Here is a 22195-nt window from a genome sequence, read left to right as displayed (position 1 = left end):
GCAAACCAGTTTTAGCAAAGCATTTTTACTAGGCGTTTGAAAGCTACTTTTCGGCAATTTCACACCTGATTTAACCTTGTCAGTCTGCTGTGTGACTCGTCCCATCTGCAGTCTAAATGATTCTTACTGCCTGCGGAATGTACACCTTTTGGAACAGAGCTGCACGTTTTGAAAGACGCGTCGCATCCCATCTTCGTAATCCGTTGTTCAAAGGCCACTGCAACCATCGAAGGGCATCTGCGAAACTCGTTCAAGAAATGCATGGGACTGGCTATCAAAGTCCTCACATCATAGTAGGAAGTGAACGTGGCTCACCCAAAACGTCAGATAAGCAGCCAATTTTCATCACATTTAGTCTAAAAAGCGGTCAAATGGTTGACCAGCACCATCCCGTTCTGACCATACCCCGTCACGATCAGCTCGCTGGCGGGAAGCGGATCGCAGAACTCCTGTTTGGAAGGCCGAACAGACCCTGCCGCGAAACGTCGTGAAGCGTCGGCGCTGTAACGAAAAAGATTATAATTTAGGCGCCCATACCTTATTTTGCTGTAAATTCGAAGGATCATAATGACTAAAATATGGCATTTCGGTCGGCATAAGTTCTTGACATGCCCGAAAGTCTGACAGCTTTGGTTGTACGGTGATTTGATCGGCAGGATGATGAACAAGTTAGACACTGAACGGTTTAGAACTCTGCAACTGTCGCTCGTTCGGGCAGATACTGTAACTTATCAGAACAAATTCGGTATTGGTTGTGTGCAGCTGATGCTGTTGGTCTGCAGGCCCACTTGCGACTTAGTACTTGACGTAAAAGATGACACCTCCCTTTAAAAGCGAACATTCCTAGTAAATTCTCGTTGAAGATTGTTGCTGTCATGCTAGTAGGCGTCTGCGCCACAGAGGACTCTTGCGTTGTTTCCTTTTTCTGTTCTATAGCTTGTGTTGTGTTGACCACAGTGACATTGTACCGTGTGTACAACCCGTGAACTGAGGATGTGAGGATGTGTACTGTGGGGCTCCTCGGAGCATCACTTTCAAATCATTGTTGTTTGTTTTCAGTAACCGTAGGGGTGCGTCAACAAGGTTCGTTCTTTTACACTACTTTTCGCCGTATTTATTTTTGGGTTGTTTATCGATGCATGCCGCTGGCGTGGTCACTATGCTCGCCGCGCCTGAGGGCTGCCTCGCGCGGTGATTGGCAGCGAGTGGCCGGGTCCGGTGGTGACAGCATGACCCGACCCGAACCAACTGCGACACGCCCCAATCCAGTTTAATCGCTCTGCCCCGATGCATTCCGATCCAGTCTGGTTCGATCCAGTTCGAACCGAACCAGACCGGGTTGAACTGAACTAAACCTGAACCGAACCTAACGAAAGTGAAGGTAGACATTTTCCATATAGCGCCGTGCCGTCTTTTCATGTAGCGCCACTCTGGCGTGTCTCAATAACGTCATCACGAATCCCAGCTTTTTTACATTTTAAAGGCACGTAAGCCAGTTTAAATAAAAGAGCATTGTCCCAACGATGAAAAACATAGCCGTTGAGAATGCGCTGGTCCATGTGTAGACTCTCCCTCTGTACTGTACTGTGCGTAAGCGGAGGCCGAGCCACCTGGCGGGTCACAGCTCCGGCGATAGCTACACGACCCCCTGATGGGGTGCGCCTCTCCCTTCACCGACTTACACGAGCGAGGGGCATACGATCGCTGGTCTAGTGCACTTCCCCTTCACTGAGTTTCGTAAGCGAGCGGCGACACCCAGTGCGGATCATTCAGATGGGACGGCAGTGAAGCCATGCGGCGGCAGCTGCGCGTGTCTTGATACGGGTGCTGATGCCTCCACATGGGGAATGGCGTTAAGTGAACGTCAGATACCTTCGGCGATGACTATACAGATTGATGCCAGTTTTGCACTGGTGTCGATCGTGTTATGCATACATATAAGCGGGCCATCAGCTTTGGGAGAAATTAATCGGCAGGGCGGCCCCCGGGCGCCGTGCACATCAACTCCCATCGTGCCGAGACGTGGCAAGAATAGTGGCCTTAGCGGCGACATACGTTGATAAACAACCCAACAGTCGCCAGGATTCTGTCTGATATCGCGTCGTCGGCCTACGTCGGCCTACTGGCTGCAATGCTAATAAGCAGACCTATTTTGGGCCGAGACGTGTGTTGTGCTGAATAGAAGGCTATCGGCATAATTAGGAAGGAAAGGATGAGGCATCTTTTCGTTCGCCTCCTTTTGCCTGTTGCGCGTTGTCAAGTTTCCATTTGCAGCTAAGCCACCAAATGTTATGCAGTGAGCAGGGTTCTGTGGAGGGGCTGCACGTTCCAGCCGTCTTTCCCCGGGCCCGGCGTTGCGTTCGGGTTTCTCACTGCGCCCACCCGGTCGTGCCGTAGGAGCCGCGCGGCGGCCCAGGCCTCCAGCGGTGCCGCGGAGACGGCGACGACGACACCCTCGGCGACGCCCGCCAGCGCGCCGGCGCCCGCCCCGGCCGCCGAGTCGCCCGCGCCCGCCGCCGCCGCCGCCGCCGCTGCTGCCGCTGCTGCTGCCGGACCGGCCGTCCAGCTCAGCGACCTGCAGAGCATCCTGTCCAACATGAACGTGCCCCAGCCAGCCGAAGCCGGCGCCGGCGGCGAGGTGGACCTGTCGTCGGCCATGACGGCCGAGGCGCTGCAGCCGGTGCTGTCCAACCCCGCCTTCCTGGAGAGGCTGCAGCAGTTCCTGCCGTCGATCGGCAACAACGAGCAGCTGCCGCCCGCCCAAAACCTGCGCGGTACCCTGCAGAGTCCCCAGTTCCAGCAGGTAATGCTCGCCCGACGGGGCGCCGGTCCTATCAACACACGCGCAGCCCGCCCCAGATGCCGCACATGAATCCAAATCCGCAGTTGTGGGTCCCGTTTTTACACCGATAGGTGAACACTCAGAAACCAGAGTTACCGCGTCCTCCGATGTTAGTCGTGCACATAATGACGGTAATACGCATGATAGCACGGACGGCACGCACATAATTAGCGTAAAAGTCGCTCCCAGGCTTGACACATCTAACGCTGTTGGACGTCCAAGGCTGATTTCTCCAAACGGCTGTAGGTGGATGGAAGCCGTGAGGCCGCTGGCCGCGGCGGCGTAGCACCCCGGCGCGTCGCGTCGCTGGCGCCCCGGTGCATGCGGGTGTGGATGTGATTGTGCGGTGACCCGGTCCCGTGTGGGGCGGGTCGCCACCGGTCGTCGGCTGACGGTGACGCGGCGCCCCGCCTGGCGGCAGGCGCTGTCGCTGTTCTCCTCGGCGCTGCAGTCCGGCCAGCTGGCACCAGTGATCGGCCAGTTCGACCTGGGCGACGCGGCTGTGTCGGCGGCCGCCGCCGGTGACCTGGGCGCCTTCGTGCGCGCCCTGCAGGAGCAGGGCAAGAAGGACGACGACATGGCCACCGAGTGAGGCGCCGCCCTCCGCCGGCCCCGGCGCGGCCCTACTGTATCCGAGAATGCACCGTACCTACGCAGAGGATCGGAAAATAAACGGTTCAGGCGGTTAGATGGATGTATTATCGAGAGAGGCAATGGCGTTAGCCTGATGTCTGGTGACTGGCTGGTGTCGAGAAAATAACGCAGGCACACGGGTCGCCGTGCGCTTGAATTTCACGCGAACGAACTGCGACGTACACTAAACGACATGTCACATCATAGAAGCCGTCTGGCGCGCCCGAGGCAATCGACGGTCTTCCCCGCAGGAGCCGGCGGCCCCGCGTCGCCCGGCTGGCCGGCTTCAGTACGCCTCGTACTTGTCGTGTTGCCAAGACATCGGCGACATGTGACCTGGCCGACAGCGGCACGGTCAGTGATCTGGCCGGGGTCACCACCAAGAGGGCGTCAACGTGCACAATGCTTTCGGCGTGGGAACAGACTTGCCGCGCTTTGCTTGGTTATACACATCATGGCGGTGACAATAACTGCCGCACGGCAGACATCGAGTGGTCCCAGCTGGGACCAAACGACACCCGGCGGTGGCCGGACACGTCTCTCCATCGGGACGTCTCGTACCAATCGGTCATAACACCATACAACGGTCGTGTTTGAACATCCGTGCACGCACATTTGTTTTCGGACGCGCCGACCGCAGTGGTTATTTGGCGCCCACCGTGCCCACATGCCGGCCTCGCACATCATCCAACGAAATTCCACTGCGAGACGAGTTCTGCTGCGGATTTCGGTGGTCAGGCCGATGGGCATGGCATCCTTCCCCGCGAGGCAAGCACAGCATGCCGTACCATAGTATGTCATGCGGCGACATACCTATGGGCGTTTGCGGGCCAAACGGAACGCAAGATAAAGTCGAATGGAACCAACAACCATAGAGCAAGCGCGCCGTCCAGAGGCGCAGTGTGGATCTTACCTCGTCCCCTGGCGCGTCCTCTGGGTCTGAAGGTGCCACGGCCGCGGCCGCGGTAGCCGTTGTCCCGGTTCTCGTGCTGCCAGCAGGGCACGCCGGGTTCACGTCCAGCATCGACATCCCACACAGTTAGTAGGCAGAGATATCGACAGCTCACACGGCCACCGGCCGCGGGTATCAGCAGCCCACGCAATCACTGGGTTCTGAGGAGGCCACCTTCCGTAGCCGCTGTAACTGGCCGCATGAGCTTAAGCGACCAGACTACATCATCAATTCCTCAAACGTACAATACTGCAAACGTACTAAACTTCCTTCAAGCTTAGGGCGTCACCACTCAAAATAAGTGAATGAAGCGAAGCTACTCTTTTTCGCCATCGCGGGTTGCCATTCAAATTTCCTGGAACTAGCGGGAAATTGTGATCCCAAGACCAATTCAACTCGATATATTGTTCCGGCGTGTTTTCTTTCCGTCTAAAACTGTGCCGTAATGACTATACATGACCGGGGCGCCGCCAATCTCGGCAAGAACAGTGCAGTGGGCTGACAGAGAACCCCTGCTGGTGAAAAGCCTCCCCCAACACAGTGAAATCACCAGGTTTCCTCAACTTGATCTCGAGCGGACCAATTCTCTTCGTCTTATTTTTATTCGTTGCCTTCTTTAACAAAAACAAGCCACAAATAAAAAACCAAGTGAAGAGACCACGCCGGAAATGACAAGCTTGAATAAGCCGCCGGCGCCATTAATTTCACAATGATTGACCATCAGGGGCGATACCAAGCTTTTCGGGGTTTCACATAGACGATGACCCATTCGCCCCATAGGGTGAACATACGTCGATGCAGTGATCTTCATCCTTTCTTCTGACCATTTATAATTCAAATCAGTCCCAATATCAGTGAAAAAGTAAGGAGCATGCGCGCTCACAATCCTAACACATCCACGAACGTCTGGCGGTGCAGCTTCCCAGCGCCGCCCAGCGTCGACCCGCGACTAAGAGTCAGCGGCTGTCCATGCCCGTGTGAAAACTGAAAAAGCCGGATACCAATGTTTCTGCTCCTACAGACCGCGAGCGAGCGTGCTTAAAGCCATTTATCGTTTTACTAGTCGATCCTGCGAAAGGATGGTCGTCCTCACCAAAAACGTACTGTCCTTGCGAATGCAAGTTTATCTCCCCGTCCGATTTACGTTACTAAACACTTCACGTTTTACACTTCATCACTTACTTCCACAACACTTCATCTTCCCCAACAAGGGGTCTAGTTTGTAGAAGGCTAGCGAGCACAGTGTCCTTTCCGACCAGGGGCTAAAAGGTCCTCCGCTTCAGACTGGGATACTCACCGGCTGAGATTCTGGCGACGTGGCCGGGCCCCCTGGTCACTCCCGGGGGCCTCAGGATATATCGCACATCGGTCCCCTACCTGGCGCAGGCTGGCCGTGGCAGTTCGTCCGAATCGACGGGAGCCCTAAATGACGCACACTGACCCCTTCCAGCGTCGGTGGTCCAATAACTGGCACAGGGACCCCAGGTCGACCTAACGCGTCATGGCTGAAACTGAGCGGATGGCACCCCGTTCGGTCTCTGACTGACTGACTTCACTGTCTCACGCCTCACCCTCTCATCGCCATCTCTCAAAGCTCCATTCGTCGTCGGACGGCCCCGCCCAACGCAAGTGATCCTCTGACATCCAGGAACCTGTCCTCGTCCCTATTCCGCAGATGCGCCCAAGCTCCTTTACCGATAGACTGGGCCCCTGCCCTGTCAGACGTTGAGCCCCTGACCGACATAGGGGCTCCCTAATTGACGAGCCCTGACCAATGCAACAGGCCTTCAATAGCAATAGGGGACTGGGTCCTGTCCGTGCTTTGGACATGGGCCACCAAAACCCGGACCGACTGCTCAGCGCTGGCGGCCTCTGACAAGCATAGAGGCCGTCACCATCCAGGGCGTCCCTAATCGGCGCGTGAGGCCCCTAAATGACACCCAGAAGCCCTCTTTACGGGTCGGAGTTTCTTAATAAGACCACCAGCCAGCCATTCGGACGCAAGTGACCCCCGAAATACGAGTCTCCCAAAACAGTCAATATGGCGTCAATACTCGCTCAGGTTAATAACAGCACGCGTGAGTTCGCTGCACTTGCAAGGCAAGCATATCTTGTGTGGTCCCAACATTTTCAACGCACCGGATTGAAAGATATTACACTAAATGGGTATACAGATCTAGTGAATGGCTCAAATTCACACGGTGCTTTTGAGCAAGCCGTTTCCTTCTTGCCCTACAATATTTCTTATATCACAAATGCACCACACAAGGCTGCACATCCTTGGCTGGGAGGCTTCCCATGGAAAGTACAAATCTACCCTTATTCCAGATATAAATTACGTCGGAAGCCTTCTAGCCAGTCCTATACCATGTGGCAAAGCCAGGATTTCGCTCGTGAGGGGACCAAAACGGGTAATTTGAGGCCATTTCACCCGAAGGCTTCCTATTCGTCGTTACAGGGGCCTTCATTTTGCGTTCTGGTGTACCTAGGCTTGGCACACTATTCCGTGTCCGCGGGCCAGTTTTAATTAAGCCCGGCGACCGTCTCTATCTGTGAATAGTAGTGGGCTTTCGTTCCCAGGGGGTGCCCGTCCCCACAAGGGAGTGGGGGGGGGGGGGGGGGGGCGAAGTACCACATGCTCCTTGTTTGGCTACGTCACTGCCCCTGCCTTATAACAAACATTCCCAGAAAGGTGAAACATGATATATGCAGATCTCTCGCAAGAATCCATTCTCCCGCACAAATGAACACACTGCATTTGTTTTAGGTGTTTCGATGATCTCCAAGATACATAACACGCATCTGCATACTATTCAAAACAACCCCTGGCCGCTTGCGTGGGTCAGAGGAATGCAGCAAGGGACGGCGGCACTGGCCATGCGTGGTACTGACCGAGTAGTAATCCCTCCTCATCGGCGGATCCTCGCCCCAGATCGGCGGCTTGTTGGGACGCTGGGAGAAGTCTGGCAGCCGGTGGTCCTCGACGTAATCTGGTCAATAGACGCAAAGGTGAGCGCTCCGGCATCCCTTGGATGATCTGCTACACAAGGCAGAAACCGTGGCTTACCGGGAAAGGGCAAAAGGCAATAGTACAGTATTTCGTCAATGCTGTTGAAGAGCAGTTTCAAGGCATAATTGCGACCAGTTAGTTCAGGGCGGGCTCCCTGGTACGCCACCAGTGCGGCGCAGCATTACCGTCTCTCGGGCGCTTGGGGCCCAGCCGGTCCCTAACGCTGCGGTCCACCAGTTTGCGGTCATCTTTGCCGGAGGGCTCCCTGCGAATCAGCGACATGAGCTCAGCACAGGGCGCCGACGGGCCGCACGGGGACTGCGCGCCCCGCTCCGGCCTTCACACCCGTCCGCCGGTAGCCCTGGAGCGCAGCGCCCTGGCCCAGGCCCCCGGCAGCATACCAGCAACAGCGGTGAAATTTGGGAAGGAAGCTTGGAAATTGCGCTATTTAAGCCGCGCTGCATTAGCGGATGTGCTGAACACAGACATACATGTGTTTTACTATGCAGTCAATGACAGGTGGGAAGGGTGCGAGGAAATCAGGAATGCATGGTCAATGCTTACAATGTCGCGAGAATAGGCGCTGCAGTTTCAATTGCTGACAGTGGCCATCAGTATGTGGTGCACATAGAGAGGTTGACAAAATGTACGTTTTTTCTTGAGAGGGATGTTCCACGCTTGAAGCTGTTAAAGTAAGCATCACATACGATACAATAAGCTCACCTATAACTTTTTGTATACTTTTAAGTGGAAAAGACTGCTCTTGATAGCACAATTGCTCCGCTTAGTAAATATACTCCTCCATACGTCACTATTCGATTACGTCATCGTTCCCTGCACAATATTGATGGAAAGCCCATTGGCGGTCGTTTTATCCGCAAATCGTGCTCGCGAACGCCAGATAAGAACGACTCAACAATTGTATTTTTCTTGGCGTTGATCGCCGCATGGCCAATGAAATAACAGGATTTGAATGACGTTATTAAGGCGTCATGGGTGCCTGGGTGACCTTGAAATAGTCTCGCCAAAATAATTTGCACATCTTCCCGGATGTGAAGCTCAGAAACTAGACGGGATTTGGTCTTAAGAACAGCAAGACTGTGAAATGCACCGATAACCTTTAAAATGCCTTATTAGTTCAAAACCCCACACAAATGTGAAGCACTTGCTGCAAGACCTAAACCCCTCTAGTTCCTGGGCATCACGCAGCAAATATGCGCAAACTATTTCGTGCAGACTACACTTTAAGGTCACTCATGCGTGTATAATACCAAGAAACGTCATTCAAATCTTGCCACCCATTGGCCATGCATCGCTCAAGGCCAACAATAACATAGGCTACCAGCTGTTCATATCTGATGTTCGTGAGCACGATTTTCAGGCATAGCGGTCGCCAACTGACTCACAACCAATGCTATGTGGGCCGTGCGAGTCTCACTCACGGTTGGTTCATTGACTGGTTGGGTTAGAACCCTTTCGACCAGAACGTATCACTCCAGGGCGATGGGATAAAGGAGGGCGAAAAACGGTGGGGCAAAACTACAGGCGCCTGATGGGCCGAACGCCGACCGTTAGCCCGCGTAAGGACTTTCAGAATCGAATCTGGCTTCGGGTTGTTTGGATTAGAGCCATTTCGACCAGAAATGGTCATTCAAATGGATGGAGGAAAATGGTTAACGGTGGGGCAGACTTGCACGCGTTTCCGGACCCAACCGCCGAGTTTTACCCCGCGCATGCGCGCCGGATATCCGGTCGGGGTCCCCTTCCCACGGGGCTCTCGGCACGCTTGTGGCTGACGCACGCGGCCTGCCCCGGGCGAGCGGGGCGCGGACGGGGTGCACAACAAAACAAGACAGAAGATAAGAGGGACAGACGTCACGATCGGGCAATACGGAGGACGTCAAATGCTAAGTGGTGACAAATACATTGAGTGCCAAGTAATACGAAGAGTTGGGCATCCTTACTGGTTCTTAATAGGAATAAGGCCTGTACTCCAATATCTTAGGAAACGCGTTATAGCCGAGTAAGTGGACGCAAGTAAACAACTTGACCTCACGGATACATACGCAAGAACAACATGATAAATGGCCAAAACACAAGCTCAACGATACGAGTTCAGCGTCGCTACAGCTCCACTTACAACACTGCCACGGACACCTCTCGGACGATTGATGCACAAGTGAGTGATAGGACGGCCATTTCGCACCGCTAATTCGCAGCACCTCAACGTCATACAAACGTTCCGTGACGCAATCAAGCAATGGCGTGATGAGCTTATTTAAAGAATGAAGAAATTGTGCTGTCTAGGGCAGTCCTTCCCACTTAAAATTATACCCATAGCTGAAGTGAACTTATGTCGTAATGTTAGACGCTTGCTTCCATACCCTTAAATATGGAACATTCCTTTTAATCATTTTGATGAGCGAATCACACTCACGGCATGCATCTGAACATCTTCAATAGTCTTTAAAAGGTAGTGTGAAAACCACTCAGAATACATCACGCCAAACGCGTCCATGGAGGTTCCATCGACAATGAACGAAAATGCCCATCTGGCAGGCTCGCGACCGATAATTAACGGCCGCGCCGACGCCAACACCATGCTCTTCGGCTGCGCGTTGTAGCAGTTGGCCCAGATCTACGCCATTCGTATGTGAGAAGCGTGGCTCGACAGGCCAGCCCTTTCACTGGCTTCGGCGGGTGCGGACCTCGATGGGCGCGGGCCCCAGTGGGCTCGAGCCTTGCCGCGCGCGGGCTTCGGAGGACGCGGGCCTCGGCGGGCGCGGGCCTCGGTGGGCGCGGTCCTTGGTAGGTACGGGCCTCGGTGGGCGCGGGCCTCGGTGGGCGCGGGCCTCGGTGGGCGCGGGCCTCGGTGGGCATCGGCCCCGGTGGGCGCGGGCCTTGGTGGGCGCGGGCCTCGGCGGACACGGGCCTCAGTGGGCGCGAGCGTCAGTCTTGTGCATAGAGCTGAAAATCCCGTGCGGAAGCCCACTTGACATGTCAGCCGATGACGGAGACTTCGAGGTGCAAGCGCAGCAGCTCTTGATCCCGGGGATCGGTGGGAAGTCTTCTGTTGGTCCTCACGTGGGCGCGCGTTGAGCGGTGCTACTCCTGCCTGAGCAGCCATGACCACTGACTCAGAAGACCGATCTCTCCAGGGATCCCTCATCGGGCCTCCGCCTAAAGCGCACCCCAACGCATTTGCTGGGTCATGTATCAACGCGTGACACTGAGGTCATTAACCTCGCTGGAGTGGACGGCATGGATTAACATACACTGTCATCCGCCACGAACGGGAAAGATCAGCAGGTGCGCATCGACAACCGTTCAGTCCAGTGTCTTGAGAGGGACTGCTAGCGGCGTCCTGTCACGACAGCCTGATGTCAGGTCGCAGATGTGCCTGACGCACAGTCGCGTACGTTGTTCCATTTGACTTGCCGGCAGGCTCTCGGAGTTGCGTTACTGGCGGTGGTCATGGAGTCGCATAAACCAGTGTCACTCAGGTCTCGCTGCGTCGCCGAGGCTCCAGTCCGGTCTCCAGTCTGGTCTCAAGTCCGAGGAATCTCGCGGACCCACCTTGCACGGGCCGATACCGAGATGAAGCCTTGACTGGTGTCCTTCCACAGTGGTCAAGGTGAATAAGGTTGGTTCCACGATCACCTTGACGCTTGGTCGCGCGTCACCATTCCGCGACCGACGCGTGCCGTGTAGACGCTGATGAAAGCTACGGTGCTCATGGAATGACGCAGTGCTCGGCCACATCGCTCGTCCCAGCGTCGGAGCGCCGCGACACGACTTCGCCAGCTGACCAGTTGGGCAGGGACGCCCAGCACCAGCGCCAGGAGACACCAGCCAGCCAACAGCTCACTTTACCGCCCCGATCCGACGGTGGCATGCGGCCAATGAGCGGCCTTTCGTATGGGTACGGGCGTATTAGGGCCTTTGTTCTAGCAATGATTTTTGTTGAAGCGCTGAGGCCACGAACATACACAGCCCAAATGAAACTCTTTTTGGAGAGGGCACCACTTTTCCTTATCGTCAGTGATAACGGTCAATCCTTATTACGCCCAATTCAACTTATTCAAATTCAAAAGCACTAACTTACTTCAAGTTCTCGCACACAGCAGGTCTCTTGTTACCTTATTGTATCTGGGCACGGTGCATACCTGTCCCAACAATATCCACGTTGACGAGATTGACGGTGACGAAGCGAACAATGATACGATGACCACCACCTTCATCTGGTGGCCAGTTGACGAATGAAGCTTTCCGCATTCACTTTTAAAAATGTTCTTTCCACCAGCACTTAGCAGTGGTGGCTGGATGTACTTCAGAGTCCCATGATCTCGCGGTAGCTGGATGTTTCGACCGCCACAGGCGGTGCGCATAGCCTGTGCCGGACAGGCAGTCCACACGCGCGGCTGACGATGCGACAACACTTGGACGTTCACAACGCCGACAAAGCGGTTTGTGTAAGGATTGGTGAGTTCAGTTTTGAGGAAGATCCATTACCTTCCGTTGGACAGCACTTAGACAATTTAACTGCCCTTGAGCACTTCAATCGCACACCTTGTAGGGCTTGGAAGCTTGATTGTTGGCATCGACAGATTATAGCGGCATCACCTCGGCACGCCTCCAGGAGGTCACGGTCCACCACAGCGAGCTGACCGCACCTCGCGTCGGTCCACCACGAAAGCGAGCCGAGAGCCACGCCGCAGTCGAAGCGTCTGAACGGCGTCAACACCGCCGCATTTCAGTCATTCTCTGGGTGACTGGCCACGCCCGACGCCGGCCACGCAGTCGCGCTGCTGCACGCATGTCTCGAGGAGGTCGGGAAAGGGTCGCGTCCTTTCCCTCGGGGGGGAGGTCGGGAGGTCGGGAGGTCCCGTCCGGTCATTGGGGCCTAACGACGCGCTCAGCTGCTGAGGCTATATGGCGTCACCTGCCTTTCACCCTGGCAGGAAGGGCGGGCACCGCGGGGAATCGAACCCCGTACCTCTGGTTTCCCAGACGTGCAGTGGTTAACGCAGACGCCTTAACCATTACACTACCGGCACCCCTGTAGGGTGCCGGTAGTGCACGCGTCCCGTCCGGAGCACGCGACCAGCATGCTCGTAGGAGCCCGGGCGTCCCGGGGCAAGACAGAACATGTGGCCCGTCTTCGATGTGCTTTTGCTTCGCCAAGTTCGTCCTTCGGGTGACGAAGAACTACGCCGTCCAAGAAACAGGAATGTTCTGACGTGACAAAGCACGCATGGGATCGAGTTTAAAATAGCTCAGTTAGCGACACGCGGATCTGCACAAGCCACGAACACCATGCGCCTCAAAGTGCGCTGGATCCCAATTAAGGCCGGTATTACAGCTGAATACAAGTGCCGATAATATTGAAACCTCTTGTCGTTCGACGGATGGGATGTCGTTCGACGCACCAATTCTGCGGGCTTCAAAGTGTCACCTTCGCGTTGTAATCAGATAACCGCGCTGCGCTCTGTTCCAGAGTTGGTCCCCAAAAATCTTTGTATGTGACATCTGTCGACAAGACTAAATGTCCTCAATTACGCTCACTTCAGATACGTGCTTGCATTACGTTCCTTTTCAGAGGCGTGCCTTTTCTTGAACTTCTTGACATCGATATCGCACCTTTCAAAGAAGCAGCAGCGTGGCACGGGTTGCAAGTTTGCGGTCCAACCTAAAACTGTTCCAATCTAACGGTATTCCGCTCAGCTGCACCCGGGACGCACCACCTGCGCTTGTACTCACAATGAGATGAAAACATTTCTTATCAAGTTGACACTGCACTTCACGCACCATGTTACTGTTAAACAGGCCGTGATACCTGAATTTCACATCCAATCGATCTTGAAACACTACCATCACCTGAACTCGGAGTTCCGTCAACAGCCATTGTTGCAAGCGTCCGTGGGCCGTGGTTCTACGCCGCCACTTTATCTGGGGGTTCCTGCGGTCTTTGACGGTAGCAGGCTCGCAACGAAAGGCAACGCAGAACTTGTGCTTCCTTGGTATGCCGCTCCACGCACGTAAAACACAGGCGAGCGCTGTTGATATCCCGCGCTGGCTGAAGAGCAGACTGCATAATCCAAAACGCGAGGCCTGATCTTGTGACTTGCGAACTATACGACTGGAGTCCCGTACGCAACGCGATTCCTTCTTTCACACCATCCCTTAACGGTGCATTTTTAAGCTGCCCAGAAGAGGGAGGTCCCGTACATTGCGGATATGCGTAGGTCCTCCTGACTATCAACGACTTCCGTCAGGGTGTTCCGGACTGCTGAACATCAAGTAACGATTGGCTTTGCCCGGATGGATGGGACCAATATCATCTAGGCGACATTCCCATTAACAGAGAACAATAGCTTTCTGGACTGTCGCCCGAAAACCCCGCAAGTTGTTTCCAAGTTGTCTCGGAGAAACCCAGTGCCGGTGCCAGCGACAAGCCACCTTCACTGCCAAACATCCTTGGAACATGAAGTTTGCAGGTCTTACGCGACTCCTCAGGAACGAAGGATTAAAATAATTCTGTGTCATCCTCCTCTGCTCCACGATTCCGGGTTGGGTACCGTGATGGTTGTTCTCGCACAACAGCAGAAACAGGTCGCGGGGAAACATCCAACATACTTGGAAGGAGCTTCAAGCCGTCTACATGTTTTCCACCTTCTTCATGCTAGCTCTGAGTCGGATCACCAATCATAATGCGGAAGATGGTCTCTTCGACGGTATGTCGTAGTTAACCACTCACCCATACTTCTCATCTCGCATGGTCTCCTCATACTTTCTCTCGTAGCGCTGAATCTGTTCCAATTTCCTGTCAATGGCCACCTCCATTTGCTCTAGTTTCTCTACTTGCCGCTGGGTGCGCTCGGACCGGTCTCTTTCAATCCGGTCGCCCACAGGGGCGGCGGGTTGGTTGTCCATCGGTGGTTCAAAACCACGCTCACGGGATCGTGATGGACGATCAAAGGAACTCCCCTCCCGGCGGTCGCCTGCAAAAGGGCAACACCACGTATCAGAGCACTCTTCATTGAAGTCACAACGAGGCGACACGCACATGCATCCGAAACGAACCGAACCCTCCCAGCGTGAAAAAAATGCTAAACCAACTCATGCGTGTTGACGCCACTGGCCGCGGTAGCTCCGACTGAAGTGCATGGAAGTGCATTGTACTTCCTTTTGCACGGCACAATTTTGATCCAAATCCTGGCCAAGGGGGCTATATTGGTCAGCTCTCTGACACCTGCAGCCTACAGCCCATGCACATAATACCATGAAGTGGCGTAAGACGAGCCCCACTTCCAAAACTTTCGGTCACGTTATACACCGAATAAGGGACCTCTGACATACGCCAGGAACTTCCAAATACGTAACCATTGACTTCAGTTGCCAAGTACAAAACAGCTCCAACCTCATCACAGGCTCATCCGGACATACTGCCGGCCAGTCAACGAACAAAAATGCCAGCTCCTCCGCTCACCCGCTAGCTTCCCTAACCTGTCGCTAAATGCCGGGGCGCGGTGCTCACCTGTCGCCTGGCCCGGCTCCCGGATAATGGCCACCACGCGCGGCTCATTCGGCCCAGGAGCAGCGTCATCGAAGCGCCGGTTGATGGCGCTGCGCAGTTCCGGCCGGTCCAGCAGCGGACGCGAGCCCTCACCTGGCCGTCAGGGCGCTTCGTCAGACGGTGTTCGGTACTGTCCAACCTGCTAGAAAGGATAGGATAGGAAGACGGGAAGGCAGGCAGGTAGGAGGAAAAAAGGAAAGAAAAAGGGAAAGAAGGAGAAAATAAAGGAGAGAAGAAAGGAAAAAAGGAAGGAAGAAAGGAAGGAGGGAAGGAAAGAGAAAGAAAGAAAGACGGAAAAGAAAAGAAAGAAAGAAAAGAAAAAGAAAAAGAAAGAAAAAGAAAGGAGGAAGGAAGGAAGGAAGGAAGGAAGGAAGGAAGGAAGGAAGGAAGGAAGGAAGGAAGGAAGGAAGGAAGGAAGAAAGGAAGGAAGGAAGGAAGGAAGGAAGGAAAAAGGAAGGAAGGAAGGAAGGAAGGAAGGAAGAAGGAAGGAAGGAAGGAAGGAAGGAAGGAAGGAAAGGAAGGAAGGAAGGAAGGAAGGAAGGAAGGAAGGAAGGAAGGAAGGAAGGAAGGGAAGGAAGGAAGGAAGGAAGGAAGGAAGGAAGGAAGGAAGGAGAAGGAAGGATAGGAAGGAAGGAAGGAAGGAAGGAAGGAAGGAAAGGACGGAGGAAGGAAGGAGGAAGGAAGGAAGGAAAGGAAGGAAGGAAGGAAAAGGAAGGAAGGGGAAGGCAGAAGGAAGGAAGGAAGGAAGGACGGAAAGGAAGGAAGGAGGAAGGAAGGAAAAGGAAGGAAAGGAAGGAGGAAGGAGGAAGGAAGGAAGGAAAGGAAGGAAGAAGGAAGGGGAAGGGGGAAGGAAGGAAGGAAAGGAAAGGAAGGAAGGAAGGAAGGAGGAGGAAGGAAGGACAAGGAGAAGGAGGAAGGAAGGAAGGAAGGAAGGAGGAAGGAAAGGAAGGAAGGAGGAAAGGAAGGGGAAGGAAGGAAGGAAGGAAGGAAGAGGAAGGAAGGAAGGAAGGAAGAAGGAAGGAGGAAGGAAGGAAGGAAGGGAAGGCGGAAGAGGAAGGAAGGAGGAAGGAAGGAAGGAGGAAGGAAGGAGAAGGAAGAGGAAGGAAGGAAGGAAGGAAGGAAGGAAGGAAGGAGGAAAGGAAGGACGGAAGGAAGGAAAGGCAAGGAAGGAAGGAAGGCAAGGAGGAAGGAAGGAGGAAGGAAGGAAGGCAGGAAGGAAAGGAAGGAAGGAAGGAAGGAAGGAAGGAAGGAAGGAAGGAAGGAAGGAAGGAAGGAAGGAAGGAAGGCAAGGAAGGAAAAGGAAGGAACGGAAGGACGGAAGGAAGGAAGGATAGGAAGGAAGGAAGGAAGGAGGAAGGAAGGAAGGAAGAGGAAGGAAGAAGATTGACGGCACGGAAGGAAGGAAGGACAGGAAGGAAGGAAGGAAGGAAGGAAGGCAAGGAAGGAAAGGTAAGGAAGGAAGGACGGAAGGAAGGAAGGAGGAACGGAAGGAGGAAGGAAGAAGGAAGGAGGAAGGAAGGAAGGAAGGAAGGAAGGAAGGAAGGAAGGAAGGAAGGAAGGAAGGAGAAGGAAGGAAGGAAGGAAGGAAGGAAGGAAGGAAGGAAAAGCCATTGCTGTGCTTTACTTCTTCTTCTTACTTCTCCTAACATCATTCTTGAACCGCCAGTGATCACAGTTGCCAACATGATGCGCATCCTCTTTTATCTGGTCTAGTACAGAGTATGTACGAGTTCCAAACCAGAGTAATGCTTATAAGCTGACAAAATACTATGATTGAACATAAACTGCGTAAATTTTCACAAACATACCGACATCTTACAAAACAAAGCTATTGGTGTCCCAAGATAAAGAGATTTCACCTATTCAAACAGCAGGTGACACGTCCAGAGTACTCACCCGTTCTGCGGTATAGAACAATGTCGTCCGCATTGATAATCCTTCTTATTATAGGAGAACTGCTCCTTTTGCCTTTTGGCAAGTTCCGCTTGATATCCACTGTTATCTTCTTTAAGTCGTGAACAGCAATCCGAGTACCCCATGGACCAAAGAAATCATCCGGATGGCTGTTGACAACATTTAAGCATTGTTAAACACGCAAAGTACACACATACATCTATCACGGCTGTGTGATACGCCAGTCCGGAGATACACGAGTTGTTGACGTTTAAATCTGGGCTAGTTGCTTAAGCCAAGCGCTCGATGTCAACAAAGAAGCCTCACTATGTATCCAGGTAGGGGCCTCATTAGATATCACGTTTTGTGACATGCAGGCGATCTTCAGCCCGTGAACCGTCTGCATGGACGACACAGCTTTCAACTCACCCGTCCAAGCTTCTGCGCGCATCACTTGCCACGCGATGGGACCCACGGGGACTGCTGGCTCTGGAACAACAAAACGTCCCGTGGCATACTGTGCTATGTGCACTACAAGGTCGAATGCCATATTCCTGGCATCACATAACATGATCCGATCCGCCCTCTTTTTTAGCTGTTGCGCAGAACAGTGTCGCGTGTACTCCTGATTTGAACTGGAGATTTTTTTTTACAAATCATGCTCTAAATATAATGCATGATTTCAGCAAAATCTTGACTTCAAACAATGACCTGTGTGGCCCAGCGGCGACAGCATCTCAGCCGCGCGGTACATAATGTGCACTAGCATTCTGGCCACGCTTAAGGTCATGGCGTCAATGACGCCTCCAGCTGAACAACGAAATACGGAAGTGCTAATATGCAAGTCGTTCTGGATGTGTGACGTTGCAAACATAACATGCCAGCTGTCCAACTCACAACAGCTGTCTTGATCACAATTTCGAGCACAAATGGAGCAGCCGTGCAGACATGCCAAACGAATCGCCGCACATCGCGGTGCCAGTGCGCGATACCTCTGTTTGCGGGGAGAGCGGGAGCGCGACCTGCGCATCGGCGGCGGCGGCGTGAAGGAGCGGCGCCGCCGCATGGGCGGGCTGCCTCCGCCGCGGTACCCCGGCGACGGCGGGTGGCGCTTCTTGGGCGGCGGGCTTACCGACCGACTGCGAACACCGCAAAAGTGCCGATCAGTGTCAGTCACGACGCCTTCACAGCTCTGTTATCAGTGGTGAAAGAGCACAACCCTCGCCGCATGTCGCTCGCTTCTGGACGGTCAACCAAACGAGTCATCTTCCTACCATGGCTACGTGCAAGCCATGACAATGTCTGAGCACTACTACCGGCCATCCTCAAATGAGACGGTATGGCGCCTTACGTGCACGTCGCGGGAAATTCTGAGTGTTGCCTTGCTCGGCATTTTGAGCTACTGGGCCATGTTGAGCCTTGCGCACCTCGGTGCACGGCCGTCCACGCGGGGGGAGGCGGACACCCGCTGAGCCCCACCTTCTGCGGTGCATGTCAGGAGACGGCTTGCGAAAGTCTCTCTTCATGCGTTCACGATCCGGATACGCTGGCGGATAGTGCTCCCCTCTGGCCGGGGGTATGGGCCTCATATCACGGCCGGGCGGCGACATGCGGCGGCCGACCATCTGGCTTGTGGCTGGCGACTGCTCGGTACTTGAAGCTTCGTTTTAGGTTACTGAAAACTATAACCGGAACACGCACATGATATCACAGGTCCAATGACTTGAGGTCTGTAGTAAAAACGGCTTTTTGGGGCAACACAAAACACAATGACAGGGTGCAGGGTGGCGGACATCCGACAGCGACAGGCAGAACCGTATGTTACGGGTCGCGGAAGCTGTCTTTCTGCTGCGCATGCAGAACGTATGCGCGTGCAGAGCTGTGTATGCCAGTCTTTGTGACTTAGAAATGTTTTCAGTGTAACACACCCCAACACAAATGTGCTGGTAACACCGGACGGTTTCAGAGTGTCCGATCCTTCGGCAGCCTGAAAGGGCGTGATGCAAACGGGCATACTACGCACTGCTCTCTTCAAGACCAACGCCGCGAACCCTAGAGGAGTTGCTGACCACTTGGGGTTCCGCTGTCGCAACGGGACGCCCGGTGAGTCCGTGCACCACACTCGTCCAGGGAAAGTCCGTAACTTTCATCGCCGCAATCACGACCGACTTGCTGAAAATGCTGGGTGGCAGCGGGACAGCGGACATCGAAATCAGCCCCGAGCGCTAGTGCACACCGGGCACTCGACGCGAATGTGCTTGCTGCCGTCCGGCTTTCCACAGGAGGGACAGCTACTGCTCTACGCCAGGGACAGCTGCTGCTCTATGCCTGGGACAGCTACTGCTCTACGCCAGGAGCAGCAGAATAGCATCCCGTGTCAGTGACGAGATGCCAATCCGAGGTCAGTCGCACCCGCGCTAGTGACGGGATGCCGTCCACAGTCAGTAGCATCCCGCGCTAGTGACGAGACGCCGTCCGAGGTCAGTAGCATCCCGCGCTAGCGACGAGATGTCGTCCGTGTGGCTCGGAGAACATTGTCGGCGTACGTGGTCTTGAGTTGCTGCCGGACCTAGTTGGGCTTCGTAGGGCTTCTTCCCATGATGTGCACTACCCACTTGTCACCACGCGCGCCAGGAAGGTCGAGTGACATGGAGGCTGGATATTCGCTGGTACCTTCCGTAGCTTTTCTCCGTTGGTACGAATGGTTCTTGGCGCAGTGGCGATCAGGTGGTTCGATGCGTCTGATGCTGTCCTGCTGCGCGAAGGTTTGCGACTTCAGCCACAGCCTTCTAGTCGCCACCACCTGTGCTTTGATGCTGTTGACAACACCTCAGCAGGAGCACAGGCAGCCTTTTGATTCAGCTGGCAGAGCTGGACTGCGCTGCACATTCCTTGCTGCCATGATAAGATAAAGCACACTTCAAAAGATGTCTCTTCACAAACCGAGATAGCAATGCCACCTATTCACATTGAGGTTAGTGAAGCAATTAGCTCAGAAATGCCAGCATTAACACTTGTTAGCTGCTTAAAAACCATCCCTTGAAAATTAAGAATGCTAAAGTGGCCTTGAGGCTCATGGAATACTTCTATTGAGGGCATCACAGCCCATCACATACTAGAGGCACACAACAAAATTATATAAATATATGCATGAATGTGGTGGTATTGCCTGGATGGCACAAGACATGTACTGGCTGTGATCAAAAGCAGAGCTAAAGAGCATTTGGCAGATTCTAAGACAACATTATAGCTTTGAATATTTCATGTCCACAGGCAATCTCACCTTACCCCCCTAAAACCAGTGGAACTGCTACTGAATACATCAGCTTTGCTCACATAACTATGCAAAGCCACCTAGACATGACAGACATGCTTAAAGCTTATCTGATCTTGGCTGGACATTTCAATGAAAAAAGATATTGCATATGCATTAACTGCATATCATGCACAGAGTACATACTCACTGCAATGTCTGTGACTTTTGATCAAGCACACCAGTTTGGGAAGCAGGGTCATCCCCATGGTCATTGTACCCTTAATAGCAGAGGGAATCACATTCTATAGAGTTTAACACCATGGCGTTGTCAACACCTGGAAAGCAATGTCTCAAAACCCATGTTGCAGCCTCAAAAGTTAAACCACCCTAGACCCAGTAATATGAGTGGTTCATAAGAAGCCCCAGTTCTCATAATAGCATTGAAACAAGCTTTTTACTGTCATTGTGTCATATGATAGTAGAGCTACCTGGAATCCTGGGATTTGTTCTCACGACATGCGCTCTTAAGCATTAATGAGCTTGCTCTTGGACTTCTATCTTTTTGCTGCTGCAAGTTTAGTCATAAAGATATTTGAAAATGATGATAAATCACTCAGAAGTATGCTATTCTCATAAAGACCATACAATTGACAAAATCAGTCACACTTTGTCATACTTAAGGATTTTACCTGTATGTACATGACCATACATGCATGCACTGTGATGCATTGACAAACATGCATTGTGATGAACAGAATAAATGAACTGTTTGCTATGAAGCCAATCTCAAATACTATGTACCAATGATGCTTATGAAATGGAGGAGCAGTACTCTTGATCTTTATACAGACAGACAATGCTGTTCTCCCCACAATATTAAAAAGGATGGCATCAAAATTTTGTTAACAATTTGAGCTGTTCAGCTGGTGAAAGTACTGGTCGCCACACGCACCTCAGAATCAAGAATAAAGAGAATGGAAATGTGTATGTTAAGGTTGCATCTTCCAAATTATTTGAGTTCATTGGAAAATAAAATCAACACTTTACAACAGTAATATAGCCCAATGCAATATCAGAGTATCACTGGGAATTGAATTAAATTGGTGATGCAAATAACATAATGTAACATAATAGGACAAAAGCAACTCAACATAGCTAATAAAGAAGCAAATAGATTTAAAGTTATTATTTTTCATTATATTCCTACCAAATAAGGATATCACATTTAGTCACTTTGTTGGCCAATCAACCACCAGCATGTGTGCGCTGATATAGTACTGTCAGTGTTTAAGCCTGCTGTTTACTGACATTAGCATAACTATGTGTACAAGATAAGATGATCTCATTGCCCTATTTTGCCATAAATTACATTTCCTGCCATTAAATTTCACTTCTCATTCACAGTTATCATTTTAATCTTGATCACATTTCAATCAAATCATTAAGCTTTTACTAACCTGAGATGCACGACCCATTGTCAGGGAGCCACCTAGCATTGCCAGACTAAGAGACCAGACAAAGTTCTATTTTTACCAACATGCTCCATATTGATGCACTTAATTCTTATATGAAAAAATCCAGGTCACCCCTTGTGCCAGTCCTATACCTACACAATCATTAACTACAAAGCACGATATGTCCCATTTATTGAACCCATATGAACATGCATGGTTCATAGGGGTTATCTACCCCCCTTCACATGCCACTTTCTGCTCCTGTGGCATGAAATCCATTTAAGTTTGGAGAGATCACAGCAGACACAGTTCTTCTAGATAGAAACAGGCAGGACATTCTGGCCCCGAAAGCCTGCATACAAATACTAGACTTGACCAGCACGGCAAACCGCGGTAACCCGCAATATATGACCCAGGAAACGACAAGAGCAGACGGTACAAGCTTTGATATGCCCGACATGAGGCGAAAAAAGCATATAATCATGGGATAATCAAAAAAAGCGAGAAACTGACCCACGGCGCGCCCTCGGCCAGCCCCCAAACGGCTATCCTCTGTCAGCAGCCAACACCGCAACTTCT

General features: G+C 52.7%; 2 protein-coding genes across 4 annotated transcripts in view; one reads left to right on the top strand and one right to left on the bottom strand.

Moving 5' to 3' along the window:
• Positions 1 to 3530, top strand: part of LOC119100332 (proteasomal ubiquitin receptor ADRM1) — a 9338-nt gene extending 5808 nt beyond the window's left edge. Inside the window, exons 6-9 of the mRNA XM_037223434.1 lie at positions 1060 to 1083; positions 2398 to 2443; positions 2504 to 2803; positions 3264 to 3530. Coding sequence (XP_037079329.1) covers positions 1060 to 1083; positions 2398 to 2443; positions 2504 to 2803; positions 3264 to 3434 — 541 coding nt within the window. The 3' untranslated portion in view covers positions 3435 to 3530. The remainder of the gene's footprint in view (positions 1 to 1059; positions 1084 to 2397; positions 2444 to 2503; positions 2804 to 3263) is intronic.
• LOC119099772 (serine/arginine repetitive matrix protein 1) lies at positions 3519 to 22195 on the bottom strand. 3 transcript variants are annotated; one of them, XM_037222834.1, is made up of 11 exons: positions 22130 to 22195; positions 18386 to 18588; positions 17899 to 18045; positions 17336 to 17395; positions 16910 to 17076; positions 14975 to 15106; positions 14195 to 14438; positions 7623 to 7702; positions 7320 to 7417; positions 4389 to 4464; positions 3519 to 3811 (listed from the first exon to the last, which is right to left on the bottom strand). In XM_037222834.1, exons 2-11 carry the CDS (start codon positions 18529 to 18531, stop codon positions 3762 to 3764), a joined length of 1200 nt encoding a protein of 399 aa, XP_037078729.1. In that variant the 5' UTR covers positions 18532 to 18588; positions 22130 to 22195; the 3' UTR covers positions 3519 to 3761. The 3 variants fall into 3 exon arrangements, with proteins under 3 accessions (XP_037078729.1, XP_037078730.1, XP_037078728.1); XM_037222835.1 differs by lacking the exon at positions 22130 to 22195 and having other exon boundaries at positions 14303 to 14438; positions 18386 to 19176; XM_037222833.1 differs by lacking the exon at positions 22130 to 22195 and having other exon boundaries at positions 18386 to 19171.

Source organism: Pollicipes pollicipes, unplaced genomic scaffold, assembly GCF_011947565.3.
Source record: "Pollicipes pollicipes isolate AB1234 unplaced genomic scaffold, Ppol_2.1 Scaffold_4881;HRSCAF=5763_pilon_pilon_pilon, whole genome shotgun sequence".
NCBI classification, from domain to species: domain Eukaryota; kingdom Metazoa; phylum Arthropoda; class Thecostraca; order Pollicipedomorpha; family Pollicipedidae; genus Pollicipes; species Pollicipes pollicipes.
This window is presented reverse-complemented; position numbering and strand designations above follow the sequence as displayed.